Here is an 18679-nt window from a genome sequence, read left to right on the forward strand (position 1 = left end):
ATATACTTAGGGGTCTTGTGGGTGTTAACATCTCTTCTGTGTGGAGGAAATAAGGTGTTTCTGATTCATACTGCACATTGAGTATCTTTCTACTCTGCCCTTGTGGAAGATCCTAGACATGAGCTAGAGCTAAACCTCAACTATGAGTAATTATCCCAGGGGCACAAGAGTGAAAGTTTATAATGAGACAAAGAAGATGATCAAAGGAGTCTGACCTTATCAGAAGCCAGGTAGCTCCCCACACGGAACCTGGTCACTGCATAAATGGATCTGTGGCATCGTGCAGTCATGGCAAAAGGGAGCAAGGGCAAAGCCCCTAGTGCCACAAGCACAGGAGGAGTTAAAAGTTAGATGGAGAAGAAATAAGACGCCATTCTTGCCCTCGAGTTCATACTTCCATAGCAAATGCTGGTATAATTTTAATTCTTCCTTTTCATGAACAAAATTAAAGCCCATTCAAGTTAGAAAAATGTGAAATATGCCTGGTGTTGCATATTCTTAATGAATATAAATAGACTTCAATCAGTATTTATTATTAGAGAGCATTTTGCTATTACCAATACATTAAACTAGGTAATAAGCATTTGCTTTATAGGACATTCCTAACTATAAAATTACTACTTCCTTTTTTCCAAATAATCTTTAAATGTTTGTAATGCAAATAAACAGATATACTCTTTTCCCCCAACCCCTTTCATTATCATAAATCTTGCACTAAGATGTAAAGTCAAATGATATTTATATAAGTAGAATTTAGTTGAATTAGCCTTTGCTTATAAGTGGACACCATGCAAACAAATGTGTACATTAAAATTGGACAGCATTTAGAGATATAATAATTCACTTCAGTGCCTACACAAGGAAAAGAACCGAAGTTCCATTTATGCACCCATTAAAATATGGTGGCTAATGATGTGTTCATGCTTAATATTGCTAATAAATTTAACAATTCACATTTTTATTGATAAACATTTTCTTGAAATGTAGTCCAGGCAGACAAATTGTTAAATTTTAGCACTTTATAAATGAGAATTGCAGAAGCTGATACAGTTAGTTAGTAGCAACACTATATTATAAGAGATCTCTACCAACTTACCTGACTTTTTAAAGCCCTAACCAGTGGTTTTCGTATTTCACTTTTATGAGCAACCAAATTGCACACAATTTTCAGGAGAAAATAAGTGTGGTAACACAATAATGATCATAATAAATACTAAGTTTCTGCTTGTTGACTTAAATTACATACTTAAATTTCAAGAAAAAATATTTCTCTGTGAGTCTAGCCAATACACTGAAGTATTTAAGCTCTTCAAATTTTAAAATGTAGAAGAAATATTATTTAATAATCCTTTAGAAAATTGTCTCAACCACACAAGAACAATAGGATATATTGTGAATCCTAGAATCCACATTTTATTTGAAGTTAAAATCTAAAAATATTTTTTTTCACTGGAAGTAATAAAATATTGTTACTGTTTCTGTTTGTTCAGACTTTTAAGAAATAGCCAGTCACTCAGAGTGCTTACCCCTGTTTTGGGGAGTTCAATCTGAGATTTGACTAAAAATTATAATGACAGATGTAAAGTAGCATTTTCAAAAATAGCAATCAGAATTCTAATAGATGTACCACAATAAGCTAAAATATCCTGATATCTTTTAATGAAAAATAAGGGTTTCCCAAGTTAGATCATTGCTCTCTTGCTTTGGTATTCTCAGACATGGTTGATGAGAAATGTAATTCTTTTGGATTTTTTTTATGTTATTTATTGGCTGTTTTCCGTTTCTTCCTATTAAGATTCCAGAGGCTTATTTTATTAGAGATCCTCATACTTTTCTTCTTACAAAGGATTTTATCAAGGTATATGTGTTGCAGTTGGTATTAAGAAATCTCCCCAGTCCTTAGCTGCATGTCGTCACAGGTTAACATTCTCACATGTACCCTTAGCTACTAGAAATAAGAATGGTTAACCGGATAACTGCAGCATGCTTGAAAAGAGAAGCAAAGCTTGTCGACACAATACTAACACTTGGATAAGTCTGTGCCCCGAGAGGAGGGCACCATGTGAATCCTCTAGATTTTTTTCATGGCTGACTTGGGACATGCTTGCATTGTCAGGCAGTGTGCTGACCTACCTCTTTGATGCATATTGATTATGACAATCACTCCTCTTTCCCTGCAGGCCATGGAGGCACAGATACAGAACTTTGGACAGACGCCATCTCAGTTGCTTATTGAGCCACATCCACCTCGGAGCTCTGCCATGCACCTGGTGAGACATCAGCCTGTAGGAAACTTTTTATTTCCTTCTTACCTGAGTGCCTTTTATAGGTCATATGAAATGCCTGTTTAAGAAACACTTTTAAAAATGCTTTTTCTTTCATTCATTTACTTGTATTTCTAGTTTCATCTTGATTCTCCCGAGAGAGAAGTTGGATTTATATATACTTTATTGGATTGATCTTTCTTTTTTGCATTCACAGAAGCATTTTACCTTTGACTTATCTTCTGTTTTCTGTCTTACCTTCTTGTATATACTCACATTCATACTCACCACATTTCAAGAAAAGGAATAAACATTAAAAAGTGATTTATGATCATGTGTATACAATGAAAGTGAAGAATTAGTGGTTGAGCTATATGAACTTATTTCCATTATTCACAGAAAACAGTAGAGGCATTCTTCTGATTTTAGTCTTAAGCAATAAAATTTATTCCGAAAAGCAAAATATTGATCTTTTTTGTAAATAGTTTTGAGAAAAAGGTCCATTAGCTATATACATTCATGTAGTGAAGGTTTTATTTTTAGTGCCCTTTCAGATTGAAATTTCCTGAGAAACCTTAATATATTTAACCATTATAATTTTCAGTGACTTATGTTAACAGTGAACTAATAAAACTGTGTTTACACAGTATCAAAATATTTGGCCATTTGTAGTCATCAAAGCAAGGAGAGCCTTATTCAAAAACAGGAACTTCAGATTATGTTCCATTACACACCATAACATGTAGGCTCTCCTCTATTTAATTATTTATTTGGTGATTAAGGCCATACATGCACAAATGATGCATATTTAATCATACTCTTAATAACAGAATCAAGTATTTTTTGTTTCCCTTCTGTTTCAATTTTCATCATACTTTACAATGAAAAGGCAAGGGAACCAGGTCAGATGGGCAAAATTATTATGGCTGTATGATAAACCATTCATTGGATGAATTTTTCCTTTGCTGAGACAAATTTGATTAACTTTTAGTTAAATATTTTGCTGAAATTTTCCCTTAGATGAGTCAGGTTTCACTCTTAAGCAGTATGTCCTTCTCATAAAGTATTTGAATGTTGTGAAGAAATTACTGAAGGACCTCAGAATACAGAGTGTAAAATATTTTCAGTGAATTGTTCAGGAAATCATCACCAACACTTCATTTTTTAAAAAAGTTTGGCAAAGGAGTTTTATTCCCAGGTTATTCTTCTCAGATTTAAAAAATGCTTATCCTGGAGATATGCCCAGTCACAATCACTGATTTCCTAGGGGACATTATTAGAACCCAAATTGGTGTGGAATTGTTTAGCTAGGCTAGAATATTTAAACTTTCTGAGTTTATGTAATGGGGAATTATTAGCTAACACAAGTGATTACAAAGCACTGTACCATGAAAGTTTTGTGGGCACCAAAAAATAATGGTTATTTTGAATGTTGTGTTTTCCATATCCTTTGCATCTAACAGTCAGCTCAACAATTATTTGTTGATTGGTTGATCAGTATGCTTAAAATATTAAATGTTTATCTTAACATATTTTACTTTTAGTTTATAACTATAAACATCAGTGTAGAAATTGTTCATCTGACACCAAAACATTGTAAAGTTTTTAAAAACCAGGTAGTGAATGTTTGTTTGTTTGTTTTATAGGGAGATGGAGTCTATGATATACTAATAATTTATTAAATCATTTTTTTTCATCAGGACAACTGATTTTTAGCCAAATCACTGAATTTACTAGTTGATTAGACATCAAAAAGGAGAAAGCCATAGGTTGACTTTTCATTTGTTTTGACTGCTACATTTTAATTTGTACTGATTATTTTACTTTGTAACCCATGATACTGACTCTGTTAGACCCTTATGATTCCTTCTGAATATGGATCTGCAGACTTTGACCTTATGTCAAAGCTCTCCTCTTTCTGTCAATATGTTGCTGCTTCCAATTCCATTTTGCCTGTTGTACCCATAATCTATTTAACCTCATTTTTCCTGGGCCTCCTCACTAACTGTGTTATCCTTTCTGTTTCCTTCTGCTTTCCTCTCCTTTCTATTCAACAGTGTTTCCTTCCACAGAGTCCACTCATGTTTAAAGATCAGATGCAACAGGATGTTATAATGGTGCTGAAATTTCCGTCAAATTCTCCAGTCACACATGTGGCAGCCAACACTCTTCCACACCTTACCATTCCTGCAGTGGTAACTGTGACTTGCAGCAGACTTTTTGCAGTGAATAGATGGCACAACACAGTAGGTATGTGCTCAAAAGTGTAAATGATTCATGAAATATTTCTTGAGTACCAATAATTGTTAAGATAAAAATGTACTTCAAATGAATTACCTGAAAGATCAGATGATCTGAAATCTCTCAAAGGTGTTAGGCACATATCAGCACAGATAAGATGAGGCAGACCACTGAAGCAATTTTTAAAATAATTCAGATCCCTACAAACATTTTGGCCTTAGTTTAAGAAATAGTGAGTTTACATGAATGTGCTTATGTACCTGAATCCTCCAGATAAATTGTCTGTTTTCCTCTTCACTTTGGTATTTGTAGGTTAAATTGATGACTTTGCAGTTTCCTTTGTGAAGTCATTTTTTTTTTAATTCCAGTCACTGCATGGAGAATGATACATTGGGTCTTCATATAGCCAAGGGAGAACTGGATATGGCCAAACAATTTGATTAGCTAAATTCACTAATGTTTATTAAAACAATCACTACCAGTTCCAGCCAGGGATGAATTAGATACACCATGTTAAATTGATCCAACTGAATTTTTCTAACAAATATAGGTTGTCATTTAGAACTAGACAACCACCTTTTCCAACTTGTCTCATGAAAATTCCTTAAAATATTTGTTTGGTTGATATTACTATCATCACATTTAATGAATCAAAGCTCCCTTCATCCATTTTGAAATATGGAGCGAGGATATCACAGAAACATTTGACTGTTTTTAACCATGTGTCCCTCATATTAGTGCACAGGGAACTCTAAAGAAGCTAAAGATTAATCCTTTCAAATTAGGATTTTAGCTAAGCCAAGACCTGATATACTTCAGGATCCACACCCCTTTCTCATGAGAGACAAAGAAGAATGTTTTCACTTGGTTTCACCTGGGATTGAGCCAATGAACAGTCAGTCAACAAGAATTTATTAAGTACTTACTATTTGCTAGGCATTATGCAAAGCACCTGGGATACAAAGGCAAAAAACACATCCCTGCACTCAAGGAGCTCACACCTTAATATGGGAGAAAGCATTCAAGTAACAAGGGGATGAATATCCATCTGTCGCTTTTAGAAACAGAGACAGAATTTAAAGTGGAAAGTTATACAGCTTGGAGATAATTTATGTAAGGAACTTTGCAAACCTTGGGGTCCTATTTGTCAGCTGTTGTTGTTGTTATTGTTGCTCATTATTTCAGTCATGTCCAGCTCTTCTTATTGTTTTGGTCTACTGGTTATTAAATTCTCTCTTGGTATGTCATTGACTCAGTATGTGCTTTGGAATTAGTAATTTTTAATTTTCTGTTCATTAGTTTGTCAGTCTACAAAATGAAGAGACTATTGGCAATCACAAAGGGAATGATAAAAACTTTAAAGTATTAATAGGCACTGGAAGCATGAGAGAAATGGCAGAAGTATGAAAGATGCTCCTAGAATGTCTCACCATAGGAGGGTGGAACTCTTGGGCAGCCCAGTTCAGGAAGCACTCTCAGACCCTGGTCATGGAGATCTAGTTTCATTCTTAAAAGACATGTTGCTATATGGCATTAAATTCAGGTTCAATGCATATACTCCTTCCAGAGTCTTATGGATAAAATCTGTCTTACTCATTTAATAAATGGGAGAAGAGTTTAAATCACCATCCCTATTCACTATTATAATCAACACAAGAACCTTAATCTGAGCCATTGCTGCCATCCAGGGGAATTCAGAATAGAACTAGGAGGACCTTGGTTCAGTTACCCCTCTGACACATATTGGCTGTGTGACTAGCCAGATTGCTTCATCTTTCAGTGCTCTAAACATCTCTCTAAGACTGTAAGTTGTAGAAAAGATAACTTGCATTGTTAGAGGGAATTTCCTCATTCAAGAATTACCAGTATCAATGAAATCACAGGTCCATTTTCTATTCTTATACTCTAATCAATATGCTCTTGAATTCTCACTGTCAAGTTTTTGGAATTTGAGCAACTCCCTACCAAAAGAATGGAATTTTTTAGTATGTGGAGAATGAGAAGGGGATTGAGGTTATCTGCACATCCAAAGTAAAAGAGAATTTAAGGCAAATCTGTGACTGGTTGAGACCCAAAATACTTTCAGCTAAATTATAAAAACAATTGAGCCAAAATAATAAATATCTTAGTTTTCCATTTCATTTAACATGTGCAGTCACACTTTTTTAAAGCATGGTACCATGTATTTTCACTACATAAGTATGAAAATTATAACTATTTTCTCAGCATTTGTGTTAGAAAATTTTTTAAACTGTCTTTAATGATAATCCTCAAAGGTTTTCTGTGAAAACAGTATAATGTACTGCTCAAACGATAAACCATACAAAAGCACTTTGGAAAGCACTACATAAATGTTATTACTCTTATCCTTGGAGGTATAAATAAAATAATGTTGTCCAAAGAAGATATCTATGTGTGTATGTAAATATGCATATGTGTATATTATACACATGGAGTACATAATATTAAAAGACTATTAATGGGTAAAAGTCATTTTACATAATAGTTTATAATAATTTCATTCATTCTTTTATCTTCAGGCCTCAGGGGAGCCCCAGGATACTCCTTGGATCAAGCCCATCATCTTCCCATTGAAATGGATCCTTTAATTGGTATGTAAAAGAACATATGGTAAAGGTTTAAAAACATTTCCAAGGACATTAAATCTTCATACTTTGTGTATGGTCATATATTACAAGGAGCTAAATATTAATTTATTATAATAAAATTAAAATTACAACTCTTCCTATATATCTGTACAAATGGATAAGGCATTAAACCCATCTGGGCCTCATTTTTCTCATCTATAAAATGGAGCACTGGGATGAAATGACTATTAAAGTCCCCTCTAGCTCTAAATCTGTGTTCTGTGATCCTTCACTCTAAAATCTAGAAAGAATCTGGGTGACTAGAAAGTGCCCTATGGTAGACTGTGCCCTAAATAGAAATAGAGAGGTTAGGAAGAAGAAAAGGTTTGGTGGAGAAATTTGGATATAATGAGCTCCTTAACATTTAGAGATTGAGATGTCTGTGAGACATCCAGGAGTGGCTATCCAGCATGAGCTGGTAATAAATATGTAATGAGTTCAAGAGAGAAATTAAGGTTAGATAGAGATTTGGAAGTTATCAGGGAAAAGATCATAGTTGAACCCTTGGGAGCTTTTAAAATCTCTAGAAAAGAATGTGGAGAGAAAGAGGAGAAGGCCCAGGACAGAACCCTCGGCAAACATCTGTACTAAGGAAGAAGGAGATGGGTGATGATCCAGTAAGAGAGACTAAGGAGTGATCAAAGAAGCAGGAAAAGACCCAAAAAAATAGGAAGAGACTTGAAAGTCAGGAAAAAAAGAAAGTGTCCAGTAATGAGTGGTCAGTAAAATAAAAAGCTGCTGAGATCAAGAGAGGTAAGTCAGAAAAGACTTTAGAATATAGCCATTAAAATCATTTGTAATTGTGAAGAGAGCAATTTCATTAAAGAGGTAGGTAGGGTGTAAAGCCATATTTCAGGGAGTTGAGAAGTGATTGAGAGGTGAGGAACTGGAAGAGTAAATCTAAAGGACCTTTTAGAAGCCTGTCTGAACAGGAGAGGTACAGGATATTAGCTTGTCTTGAAAATGCTCAGTGGGGCTAAAACAAAGATTTTAAAATAAAGATGCCAAAGGTTTCCATGTCCCTAACTTCACCATATTCAGTTATTCCCAGTATAAACTGATTGAAGTTTGGGGAAGAGTTGTGGGGGGAGGCCGTTTCTTTTTTGGCATTTCATCCATATAGGAGCTCTGTCTCCAATGAAGAAGTTCCATCTAAATCAGCAGATGCTCTACAACTTATGGTCTTAGGTACCTGAAGCACTACCTAGGATCACAGCTATCATGTGTCAGCCCCAGGAAGGACATGAGCCTAGGTCATCCTGACTACTACTGTCTACTCCACACCTGCTCTCCTATAAATTGAATAGAGGACTTTACTAGTGATAAAAACAAGCTTTCAATTGATCTTATCGTGTAAGCATTCTAGAGGCAATTTGCGGGGAAGAAAACCTGAAAATTATGTCAACTACCTACCTTCTTTTGTAGTACACTTAGCAAGTATCAGTTTAGGCCCTTATATGAGAAAATGGCACTACCGGCCCACCATTAATAAGGCATCCACTTTGAATTGTTTTTCTTGTAGTTATGGTGGATTCATGTTAACATTCTCTCACTGGACCCAATTGTCATGTATTTACAAGATAATCAGTCAGTACTGGGATCAGTATGTGGTCATGGAACTAATCAGATCTAACTGACCCACATAAAGACCTAAGTGACCCACAAAGTATGGTTTTTCTTTTTTTAACACTGCACAGAAAATACCCACCTGCATCCATATGCATGTTGTCCAGAGGCCCAAGGGGTTGAAAAAGAAAGTGCACAGGAGACAGAAAGCCTAAATTATGCTCCCATCTTTGCCACTTACTAGCTGTGTGATCTGAGGGAAGTCATTGAATCTTAGTGAGCCTCCATACACAACCTATAGTAGTAATACTAATATTATTTGCCCTGACCTGCTTCACTGACTATTGGTATTGAAAATCAAATGAGATGCTTTATTTAAACTGTACAGCATATCTAAATGGAAATTATTATTGTTGTTTCATTATTAGATCTACTCTAGTGTAAGACTAAAAATGAGATAGTATGTAAGCATTTCAGCAGTTACTTGATACCTTTGCACAAAATCATACTCAAACGCTTTTTTAAAAGCATTAGTGTTAGGACCAAGGATATTTTAGGATACTGGCATAGTTTGGGATCTAGAAGTCATTGTCATTGTGATTGTCAATCACAGTAGAATGTGTGATAGAAAAATTAAAATTTCCATTAAATACCAATTATTCAGGGACTCTGGATTCATCATTCACTATTCACCATTTTAATAGCTGTTTTTAAAGTTGGAGTATCTGAAAAAAGCATTTAGATTTAATGGATGCCAAGGCAGAATGGTGATCGTAAAAATGTGCATACAGAAGGCTCTATTTTCTGTTTAAGGATTCAGCACAGTTATATATCCTGAAAGAGTGGAGAAGTACAGGGGACAGACAAGCATGAGGGAAATCACACTTTCTATGGGCTCCTGGCTTTATTCATATTTAATCCCAGTGCTGATACTCTCTAGTCTCCCTCTCCTATTCCTTTTTATTTTTTCCATTTCTCACTCAAGCTAATTCTGGAAAGACCTTCCATTGGTTGACAATCAAGGGTTTTAAAGCTACTAACATAAAACGCCCTGTGGGATTGTGCTCAGAAAACAGATTTTTTTGTGTGTGCAAATATCTATTTTATGTAAACATCAAATTTATTCAGAAATTAACATTATGGAGTATTTAAATATATTTCATTATGTAAATATGACCAGATATTTACTGATTAACAATTACCTCTTAATAGTTTGGTTTTTTTACTGGATATTTTTTACCTTGGACATGTCTAGAAGATGTATCCAGCTTTTTATTGTGTTTTAAACATGTTTTCAAGAGTACTTAAATTACTGGTATATGTTTTAAGATATGTGAAGTAGTTTTATAATAGTTGCCACCACTTGGAAAAGTATATTTTCCTTAAAGAGAAACCTCAAGATCACTGCAGTCTTACATTTCTGAAAGAGTATCAGTACTTTTAAATGTTCTTATTTAAAAATATACAACAAATTTACAATTCATTAAAATTTAAACAGACATTATTTTCTTCCATAATTTCACAGTGGAATTATAAGAGTAATTTATTCATTAATTTTGTTTGCATTTATTTATAGCAAATAACTCTGGTGTGAACAAACGGCAGATCACAGACCTCGTGGATCAGAGTATACAGATCAATGCTCATTGCTTTGTTGTCACAGCAGATAATCGCTACATTCTTATTTGTGGATTCTGGGATAAGAGTTTTAGAGTTTATTCTACTGAAACAGGTAAAGTCCTTCACAATCAATAAACATTTATTGAGCACCTGTTGTGTGCTACACTGTGTGTTAAGCTCTGGGGACACAAAAGGAAGTTTAAAAAAAACAAACTCCTGTCCTCAAGGAGCTTACAATCTAATGGGAGAGACAATTTGCAAACAAAGCAAGCTATATACAGAATAAATAGGAGACAATTTAACCGAGGCAAGGCACTAGAATAAAGAGGGATTGGTGGAGGCTTCTAGTAAAAGAAGGGATTTTAGTTGAAACTTTAAAGAAAGCCAGGGAGATCTGTAGTCAAAGTGGAGGGAGGAGAGAGAGCTTTCCAGACATGAGAGATAGCCAGAAAAAAACACACCTAGATCTAAGAAATTAAGTTTCTTGTTTGTGGAACAGCCACGAGGCCATTGTCACTAGATTGAAGAGCATGTGGCAGGGAGCCAGGTGCAAGAGATCAGAAATGTAGGAGGGGCCTAGGTTATGAAGGGCTTTGAATGCCAAACAGAGCGTGTTGCATTTGCATGATTGAACCTGTGTTGTAGGAAAATCACTTAAACAGATGAATGGAGGAGGAACTGGAGTGAGGAGAGACTTGAGGCCAGCAGACCCTCCAGCAGGCTGTTGTCTTACACCAGCAGGTCTAGGTGTAAGGTGGTGAGGGCTCACGCCACAGAAAGGTGGCGGTGTTAGAGGAGAGAATGGGGCATATTGATGAGATATTGTAGAGATGACATCGACAAGCCTTGGCCACAGTGTGGATATGGGAGTGAGAGTGAGGAATCTGTGAGGACTTCTAGGCCGTGAGCCTGAGGGACTGAAAGGATGGTGTAGCCTTCTTCAGCAATAGGAAAGGGAGGATGGTTTTAAGGAAAAATAATGCCTTCTGTTTTGGATGTGGTGAGTTTAAGGTATCTTCTGCACATCTAATAGGAGATATCCGAAAGGCAGTTGGAGATACAAGATTGGAGGTCGGGAGAGAGATTGGGACAGGAAAATTAGATTTGAGAATCATCAGCATGGAGATAGTAAGATAGTAAGAATGTGCAGAGAGTGATGTCCTAATAACCTAGAGAGAAGAGAGAGAGAGGAGAGAATGATCAGCAGTGTCAGCAGCTACAGAGGTCAAGGAGAATGAGGATTGAGAACAGGTCATTGGATTTAGCAACTGAGAGATTGTTGTTAACTTTCCAGGCTGAATACACTCCCCTCATACTCTGTCTATTTACTTTCATAGACTGTTTCCCTTACCCCAGGCTCTCCATTTCCATATCATAGAATTCTCAGCTTCTTTCCAAACTCTGCTCAAGGGCCATCTCCTATATCCTGTCTTAATCCCCTAGCCATTAGTACCCACTCTCACCCAATTAATTTTATATACTCTGTATATATTTTGCATTTACTTTTCAGTGTACACGTTGTGTACCACCAATAGAACATAAGCTCCTTCAGGGCAGAGATGGCTTCATTTTTGTCTTTGTATCTACATAACATTTCCACAAAATTTTTATTGCCAAAATTCAAAATATAATAATTGAGTACAGTTTTTTGTAATACAGGTCTACTAATGAGAAGAATGGAATTCTTTGCGGGGGTTTAACATATTGCTTAGTTGGAGTTCAAACTTAGGATTCCTTTTATTCAAAATTGATTGCAAATGTTGCTGATCTATAAGATTTTGTGTCTTATATCTTTGAAAAAAAATTTTTACACCAATAAATATTTCCAAATACTAGTATCAATCCATGAGCCTATGAATTTCATTGAGCATACTGATCACTTGGAAAACATTTTCATAATTCTATTATATTCTTTTCTTGATATTTGCCTATTAATATGTCATACTGTACATTTATCATTCCGATTGGGGGTTAGGTGGAAGCTCTGCAATTTCACACTTAAACAGATTTTGGAATATGGAAATTTCTCTTCTACTTGTATCGAGGTCTGAAAAACACTGCTGGAACTGTAGTTTGAGCTCACAAAATTTATCTACTATGTGTGGGAATGGAGATCTTGCTTCTTGTTTTAACTTTTGGCAGCATGGAAAGTGTATATATATATATAGCAGGTTAATATTACTTGTGATCAAAACAGCAGTAGTTGTCATTGAATTGACTTTACTGCAGTATAAGTTTCACATATAAGCACTATTTTGCCTTGTAATTTTAGGTTGAATTCGTTAAGAAACATTACCAAGTCTACAGCAAAAGCTAATATCCAAAGTAATTCAGTGTTCAATAATAATGCTTGATTTAGGCTCTTCTCATTCAGAAAAATTGCAACCTCAGCCCTGAGCTCAAAAAATCATAATAATGGGTATATGCTGGTAATAAATGTGTGTGTGTATGTTGTAGTACAGAAAATGGCACTTGAAACTCTGTCAAGTTAAAACAGCATCACAACAATTTGTAGTGTGCCAGGCACTAGTGTGAGGAGCACCGCATAATGATCTCTGTCATAACCAGTCAAGTTGGCTGTTCTTACGCAACAGACAATAAATACAATGAATGAGCAACCCTAACAAAATTTTATTTATGGATGCTGAAATTTGAATTTCATATAATTTGCACACATTACAAAAAATACTCCCTAGATTTTTTTCTTTTTTTCTTTTTGCTTTTTGGAGGGCAGTTGGGGTTAAGTGACTTGCCGAAGGTCACCCAGCTAGTTTTTGTGTTAAGTGTCTGAGGCTGGATTTGAACTCAGGTCTTCTTGACTCCAAGGCCAGTGGTCTATTCATTGCGCCACCTAGCCTCCCCTCCTTAGATTTTTTTTTAAACCATTTGAAAATGTAAAAATTATTCTTAGCTCATGAGCTCACAAAAAAAACAGGCAGCAGGCCAGATTTGACCCATGGGCCATAGTTTGTTAACCCTTGTCTTAGAACCAGAGGGCAAAGTGGAAATAGAAAGAATCCACTGGTCTCCTCCTGAAAGAAACCCCAAAGTGAAAAAAATTCCAGGAACATGATAGCCAAAATTCAGAGATTCCAGGTCAAAGAAAAACATTGCAAGCATCCAGAAAGAAAGAATTCAAGTATCAAGGAGATACAGTCAGGTTTACACATGATTTAGCAGCCACCATCATAAAGAAGCAGAAAGCTTGGACCATGATATTCCAAGAAGCAAAGGATATAGGCTTAGAGCCAAAAATAACTTAGCCAGAAATATTGAGTATAATGCTACAGAGGGATAAGTGGGTTTTTCATGAAATACAGGTCTTCCAAACATTTCTGATAAAAAGACCAGAACTGCATAAAAATTTTGAATTTCAACCACACAGGAGTGAAGAGAAACATTAAAAGGTAAACATAAATGAACAATTATAAGGAACTAAAAAGGATAAAACTACTTACATTCTAATATGGGTGGTGATACACGTGTCTCCTCTGAATCTTAATATCACCAGGGATCAAAGGAAGGACTCTAATTAGACAAGGCCTGGGAGAAAAACGGAAGGGGAATACACAAGGAGGGGGGGAGGGAAGGAAAGGTTAGGGAAAATTATCTCTCATATCCAGGGTATGCAAGTAGACATCTCTACAGACAAGGAAGAGGCAGTGGGAGGAACAGCTAACATTTGAACCTCATTCTCACCTGACTTGGTCAGAGAAAAAAAGAACATATACGTATACACAGAGACAGAGTTGATACAGTAAAATATTTCACTTAGAAGAGAAAAAGAAGAGAAAGGGGAGCAGAAGGAAGACAAGGGTTAACAAACCATGGCCCATGGGTCAGGTCTGGCCTGCTGCCTGTTTTTTGTAAGCTCATGAGCTAAGAGTAATTTTTACATTTTCAAATTATTTTTTTAAAAATCTAAGGAGTATTTACTGAGTTCCTTTTATGTACTAGGTACTGTGCTAAATGCTTTACAAATATTACCAGATTTGGTCCTCACAGTCCTAACTGAAGAAAATATATCATTTATTTTAGAAAAGATAAAATTGAATGTCATCTCCCCCACTATAAACCCTGTTCTGAGCACTGATTAAGGAGTTCCAAATCCACTGTAGTGAGTCCTAGTCTGCCTTCTCCAAACAGACCTAATGAACCACTGAACTCCCTGAGGCTAGCCAGTCCCAAACTCCAGAAAGAAAAGTCCTTATATTATTAGATTATTTTTACATCCTATTTCCAGAAATCGGGGAGTTGACCTGCTACTATCACTTTTCAGAAATAAGCACACCTACATCCCTGTCCAGAGTTGAGCTGATAGTTTAATATGTATTCATCTCTAGTCTTCTTTCCCCTAATTATAATAGAATCAAAATATGCATGATTTTATTTTTTTAAAGTAGTGAATACAAATGAATTTGTTATGTTTTGATTACAGGGAAATTAACTCAGATTGTATTTGGTCACTGGGATGTAGTCACTTGTCTGGCCCGATCTGAATCCTACATCGGAGGAGACTGCTACATTGTGTCTGGATCTCGAGATGCTACCCTCCTGCTCTGGTACTGGAGTGGAAGACATCATATCATCGGAGATAATCCCAATAGCAGTAAGGAATTGTATAGAAATTGTCTTATCAAAGAATTGATTAATTTTCACATATTCTGCTCCCTGATTTTCCAACCAGCTATCCTATTCGTTTTCATAATGTTTATATCATTTTGAAAATTACTTCTAGCTGAATCTAATGAATTTCTAAGTATTTATTCTAATTGATACAATTAATTTCAAGCAGTTAATGATTTTATTATCAAGCTACTATTTTTAGTCAAGAGTACCTTTCAACTCAGGCAAGTCAGAGTTAAAATATGCACATAGAAGTTAATATCAATAATAAAGAATATAACCTGTATCAGATTGCTTGCCTTCTCAGTGAGGGAGGAGGGGAGAGAAGGAGGGAAAGAATTTGGAACTCAAAATTTTCAAAAACAAATTTTTAAAAATTTTAACACTGAAAAACCTATAAATAATAAAGAACATTTGACTTTTGCCCTCAAATGGATTGTGAGCATGCATGCAGCTTCAAAGATGTTCTTTCCCAAGTCCCAACTTAACTACCAAATACCAATTTATTTGAATATTTGTGACACAACAGAGTGAATCCTAAAGGAATACAGATGTGTACCTCCTGCACAGTTGCCAGCCAGAATGTGGGCATAAAGTGATCTGTGTCTGGGTGGAGGAGGGAGCAGTACCATGTGCAAGTCCTTCTGGGATGGCTTGATTAAGCACAGCTGCTCCCCTGCCACCAACTCAGATGGCCTATATCAGACTTTGAAAGTAGATGAGATACATCCTCATAATCCTTCAAGAGCTCCCCTCATTTATGAAAAGTAGAGAGGACAGGCCTTTTAGCAATGATAATGAAACAAGAAAGGAAGAAAATACAGGAGAGAGATCACCAAAGAAAGTGACAGAGAGATATTTGGGGAAGATGCAACATAAAAATAATGCTGAACAAATTTTTCAAGATTTACCACTATTGTTTCTGAAAATCACCTGCAGACATCCCTATGAGTGAATGGTCATATGTCAAATATAGAAAGAAGTTGGAAGTTATATGATTTATTAGTTTATGAAAACTATGATTTTATATGTGTTTGTATATAATACACACATGTTTTAGTGCAGTTTGGGGACATGTATGCATGTGTGTAGAGATCTACAGGCACTAAAGAGAAACAGGCATGCATATGAGAACCTAAATATACCTAAATAAACTGAAAGTGAGATGTGAGGAATGTGTGTGCAGAAAAAAAGGGAGAAAGGAATATATAATGTATCAGTTCCTTACCCAGAATTGTGAATCACAATGTTACCATTGATTTGAACTATGTACAGTATTGTGTTAGGAAGATCATAAAAACTAACATCTTAACACCTTTGGTTTTTTTTATCTTTAATCAGGAGTTTTCTAAAAAGAAGTTTTAACCCTTCATTTAGGCAGACTTCTAGATTTGACAACATTTTATTACATGTGACAGATTTGTCATTCTCAAGTGCTGATAAGTTCATAACCTCAAATTATCTCTATAAATTGATTTTCAGATGTTTGCTTCATACTAGTATTAAATCTTGAAAAATTTTCTATTAAGCATTATTTCTCCATGTTGCATCATATCTCAGTGTGTACATATATATTACTATGTATACAACATATAACAAACTATATTTTGTATGCATTTTATGTGTGTGTAGATATAGCTAATGACTAGGATTTATCAGGTTTTTAAAAACAAAAAAAGTATGGAACATAGGTTAAATCCAATTAGGTAGTATCCTCAGAATTAAGCTAAAAAAATGATATAAATGATATTTCAGAAAAGGATTAGTTTCTTAAAAGCTGTCATCTGGTAACAGAGATAAGATACTGTGTATAATAGACTTCAAGGAGGTGAAGAATTCAAAGAAAAATGTCAGATTATAATAATTATCTGAGTTAGTTCTTTATTTTATAATGATCTTTTAACCAAAAGATAGTTAATTATTGACTTTAGCTTCTGTGCAGCCAATTAGCAAGAGAAGTTTTAAGAGATACTTATTCCATTAAAATTAGTAATTTTCATAAAGACCTGTAAATCCCCAACAGAAGATATGTAAGTGCCATTAAATTATCTTAATGCATATATGTAAGTATCTGAAAATGTAATTTGAAGCATTCAGGATATTTACTAAAAGTGTTAGTTTTATTAAGTTACTCTTCTGGTGGTATATTATATATAGATGTCTATCATTATGGCAGATCATCCAGATACCTTTTATATTTGTATATCATAGACTATAATTTCTGAGAATTTATTTTTCCTATTTAAATTCTGCAACTATTTGTGGATCGGCATCACATAACTCTGTCCCATTTCACTCAAACAAATATCTTTACTTTATCTTTTACTGAACTTTAATGTTACCATCATGTATAGCTTGTAACTTTATTTTATGGTCTATAATATAAGAAACCATTTCACAGAATAATCAGGATTAAACAAGCAAATTTATAATTTAAGGAAAAATAGCCATTTATAAAACTGCTTTTCCTGATGGGAAGCAAATTATCTATTCATTTGAATACATATTGCCTGAATCATAAATTGTTGTCATCTGACATGTGATAGTCAACAAATATTTAAAGAGCTTACACAACACATACAGCCATACATCAGATCCATATTGAAGAGTCTTTAAAATTTGCTTTTTAATAAACAACCCATTTTAGCCATCAAAACAAACTAAACTATGGATTAAATTGAGACATTGGTTTAACCCTTAAATTTGCCTTTCTCATCCTACCAACTCATTGTTTAAATGGGTTTTGTGGTATAAATGTTCCTCTGCTATGAAAAGTTGTATCAAAAGATTTGTAATTCTCTCTTTTTTAAGGTATGAATCCTCAGGCAGAGATAGCCTTTTGTCAAGCATCTCATTGTTAGATCTCTCTTCTCCCCTGTTCTCTGAAGATGTTCCCTCCACCTCCCAAACCTATTGCCTCTTCTGAATTGCATTTCCACCTGGACTAGCAACATCCTGTGGTTAACACTGTTTACAGAGACAAAGTAATGTTTAAAACAGAGAAATGTAAATAGCTTTCCCTGTGCCCAGAAGGAAAGGTCAAGGGGAGAAAAGGAGATACTGGATTACCTCTGTGGAAAGCTGTGTAGTACAGTGGAAAATCACTGACTGTAGAATCAGAGGACATGACTTCAAATCTCACCCCTGAGAATTACTACTTGTGTTGTCATGGGCAAGTAGGCATTCTCCCCAGGACTTCAGTTTACTTATCTATAAAATGGAAGAAAGGGCAAGGGGGAAGGATCAGCTAGATGACCCCTGAGGTTCCTTCTAGTCCTAGATCTAGAATGCTAAGATGCTGTGATTGTAGATTCAAATACACATAGGACCAGATCAACTATATACAATATCTATATGAGTAAAACATCAAGCAAAGTTTCAAAAAAAAAAAAAGTCATATTAGATTGAATCAATTGACTGCCTTCACAGTGATCTAGTCAGTATGTTGACACAAACACAGTCACTGAACACAAAAAAGCTTATAATTTAAGTGGTGTGTGTGTGTGTTTTCTCTTTTTTGAGAACTTTATTAGGGCAAAACTCTGGGCAAATTCACTTTTCCCCTGAACCATATAAATACTTGGAGGACTTCTACATAGATTTAAGACAGACACCCTATTTCCCAAACTACAAGTCATAGATTTGGGCATAATAAGTTATTATGAAAGAAGGGGGAAAAAAACTCTTGCTATATTTACATTAATATCTTTTATC

General features: G+C 35.1%; 1 protein-coding gene across 3 annotated transcripts in view; it reads left to right on the top strand.

Annotated features, from left to right (window-relative positions):
• Positions 1-18679, top strand: part of NBEA (neurobeachin) — an 809664-nt gene that overhangs the window by 781388 nt on the left and 9597 nt on the right. Inside the window, exons 49-54 of one of the 3 annotated variants that reach the window (XM_069079971.1) lie at positions 1796-1858; positions 2181-2270; positions 4322-4514; positions 7046-7117; positions 10296-10451; positions 14778-14948. In XM_069079971.1, the coding sequence (XP_068936072.1) occupies positions 1796-1858; positions 2181-2270; positions 4322-4514; positions 7046-7117; positions 10296-10451; positions 14778-14948 (745 nt within the window). The remainder of the gene's footprint in view (positions 1-1795; positions 1859-2180; positions 2271-4321; positions 4515-7045; positions 7118-10295; positions 10452-14777; positions 14949-18679) is intronic. The other 2 variants (XM_069079972.1, XM_069079973.1) reach the window with 2 other exon arrangements.

Source organism: Petaurus breviceps, unplaced genomic scaffold (genome assembly GCF_028583685.1).
Source record: "Petaurus breviceps papuanus isolate PSGF00001 unplaced genomic scaffold, PetGlider_PUasm1.0 91133, whole genome shotgun sequence".
Taxonomy (NCBI): Eukaryota; Metazoa; Chordata; class Mammalia; order Diprotodontia; family Petauridae; genus Petaurus; species Petaurus breviceps.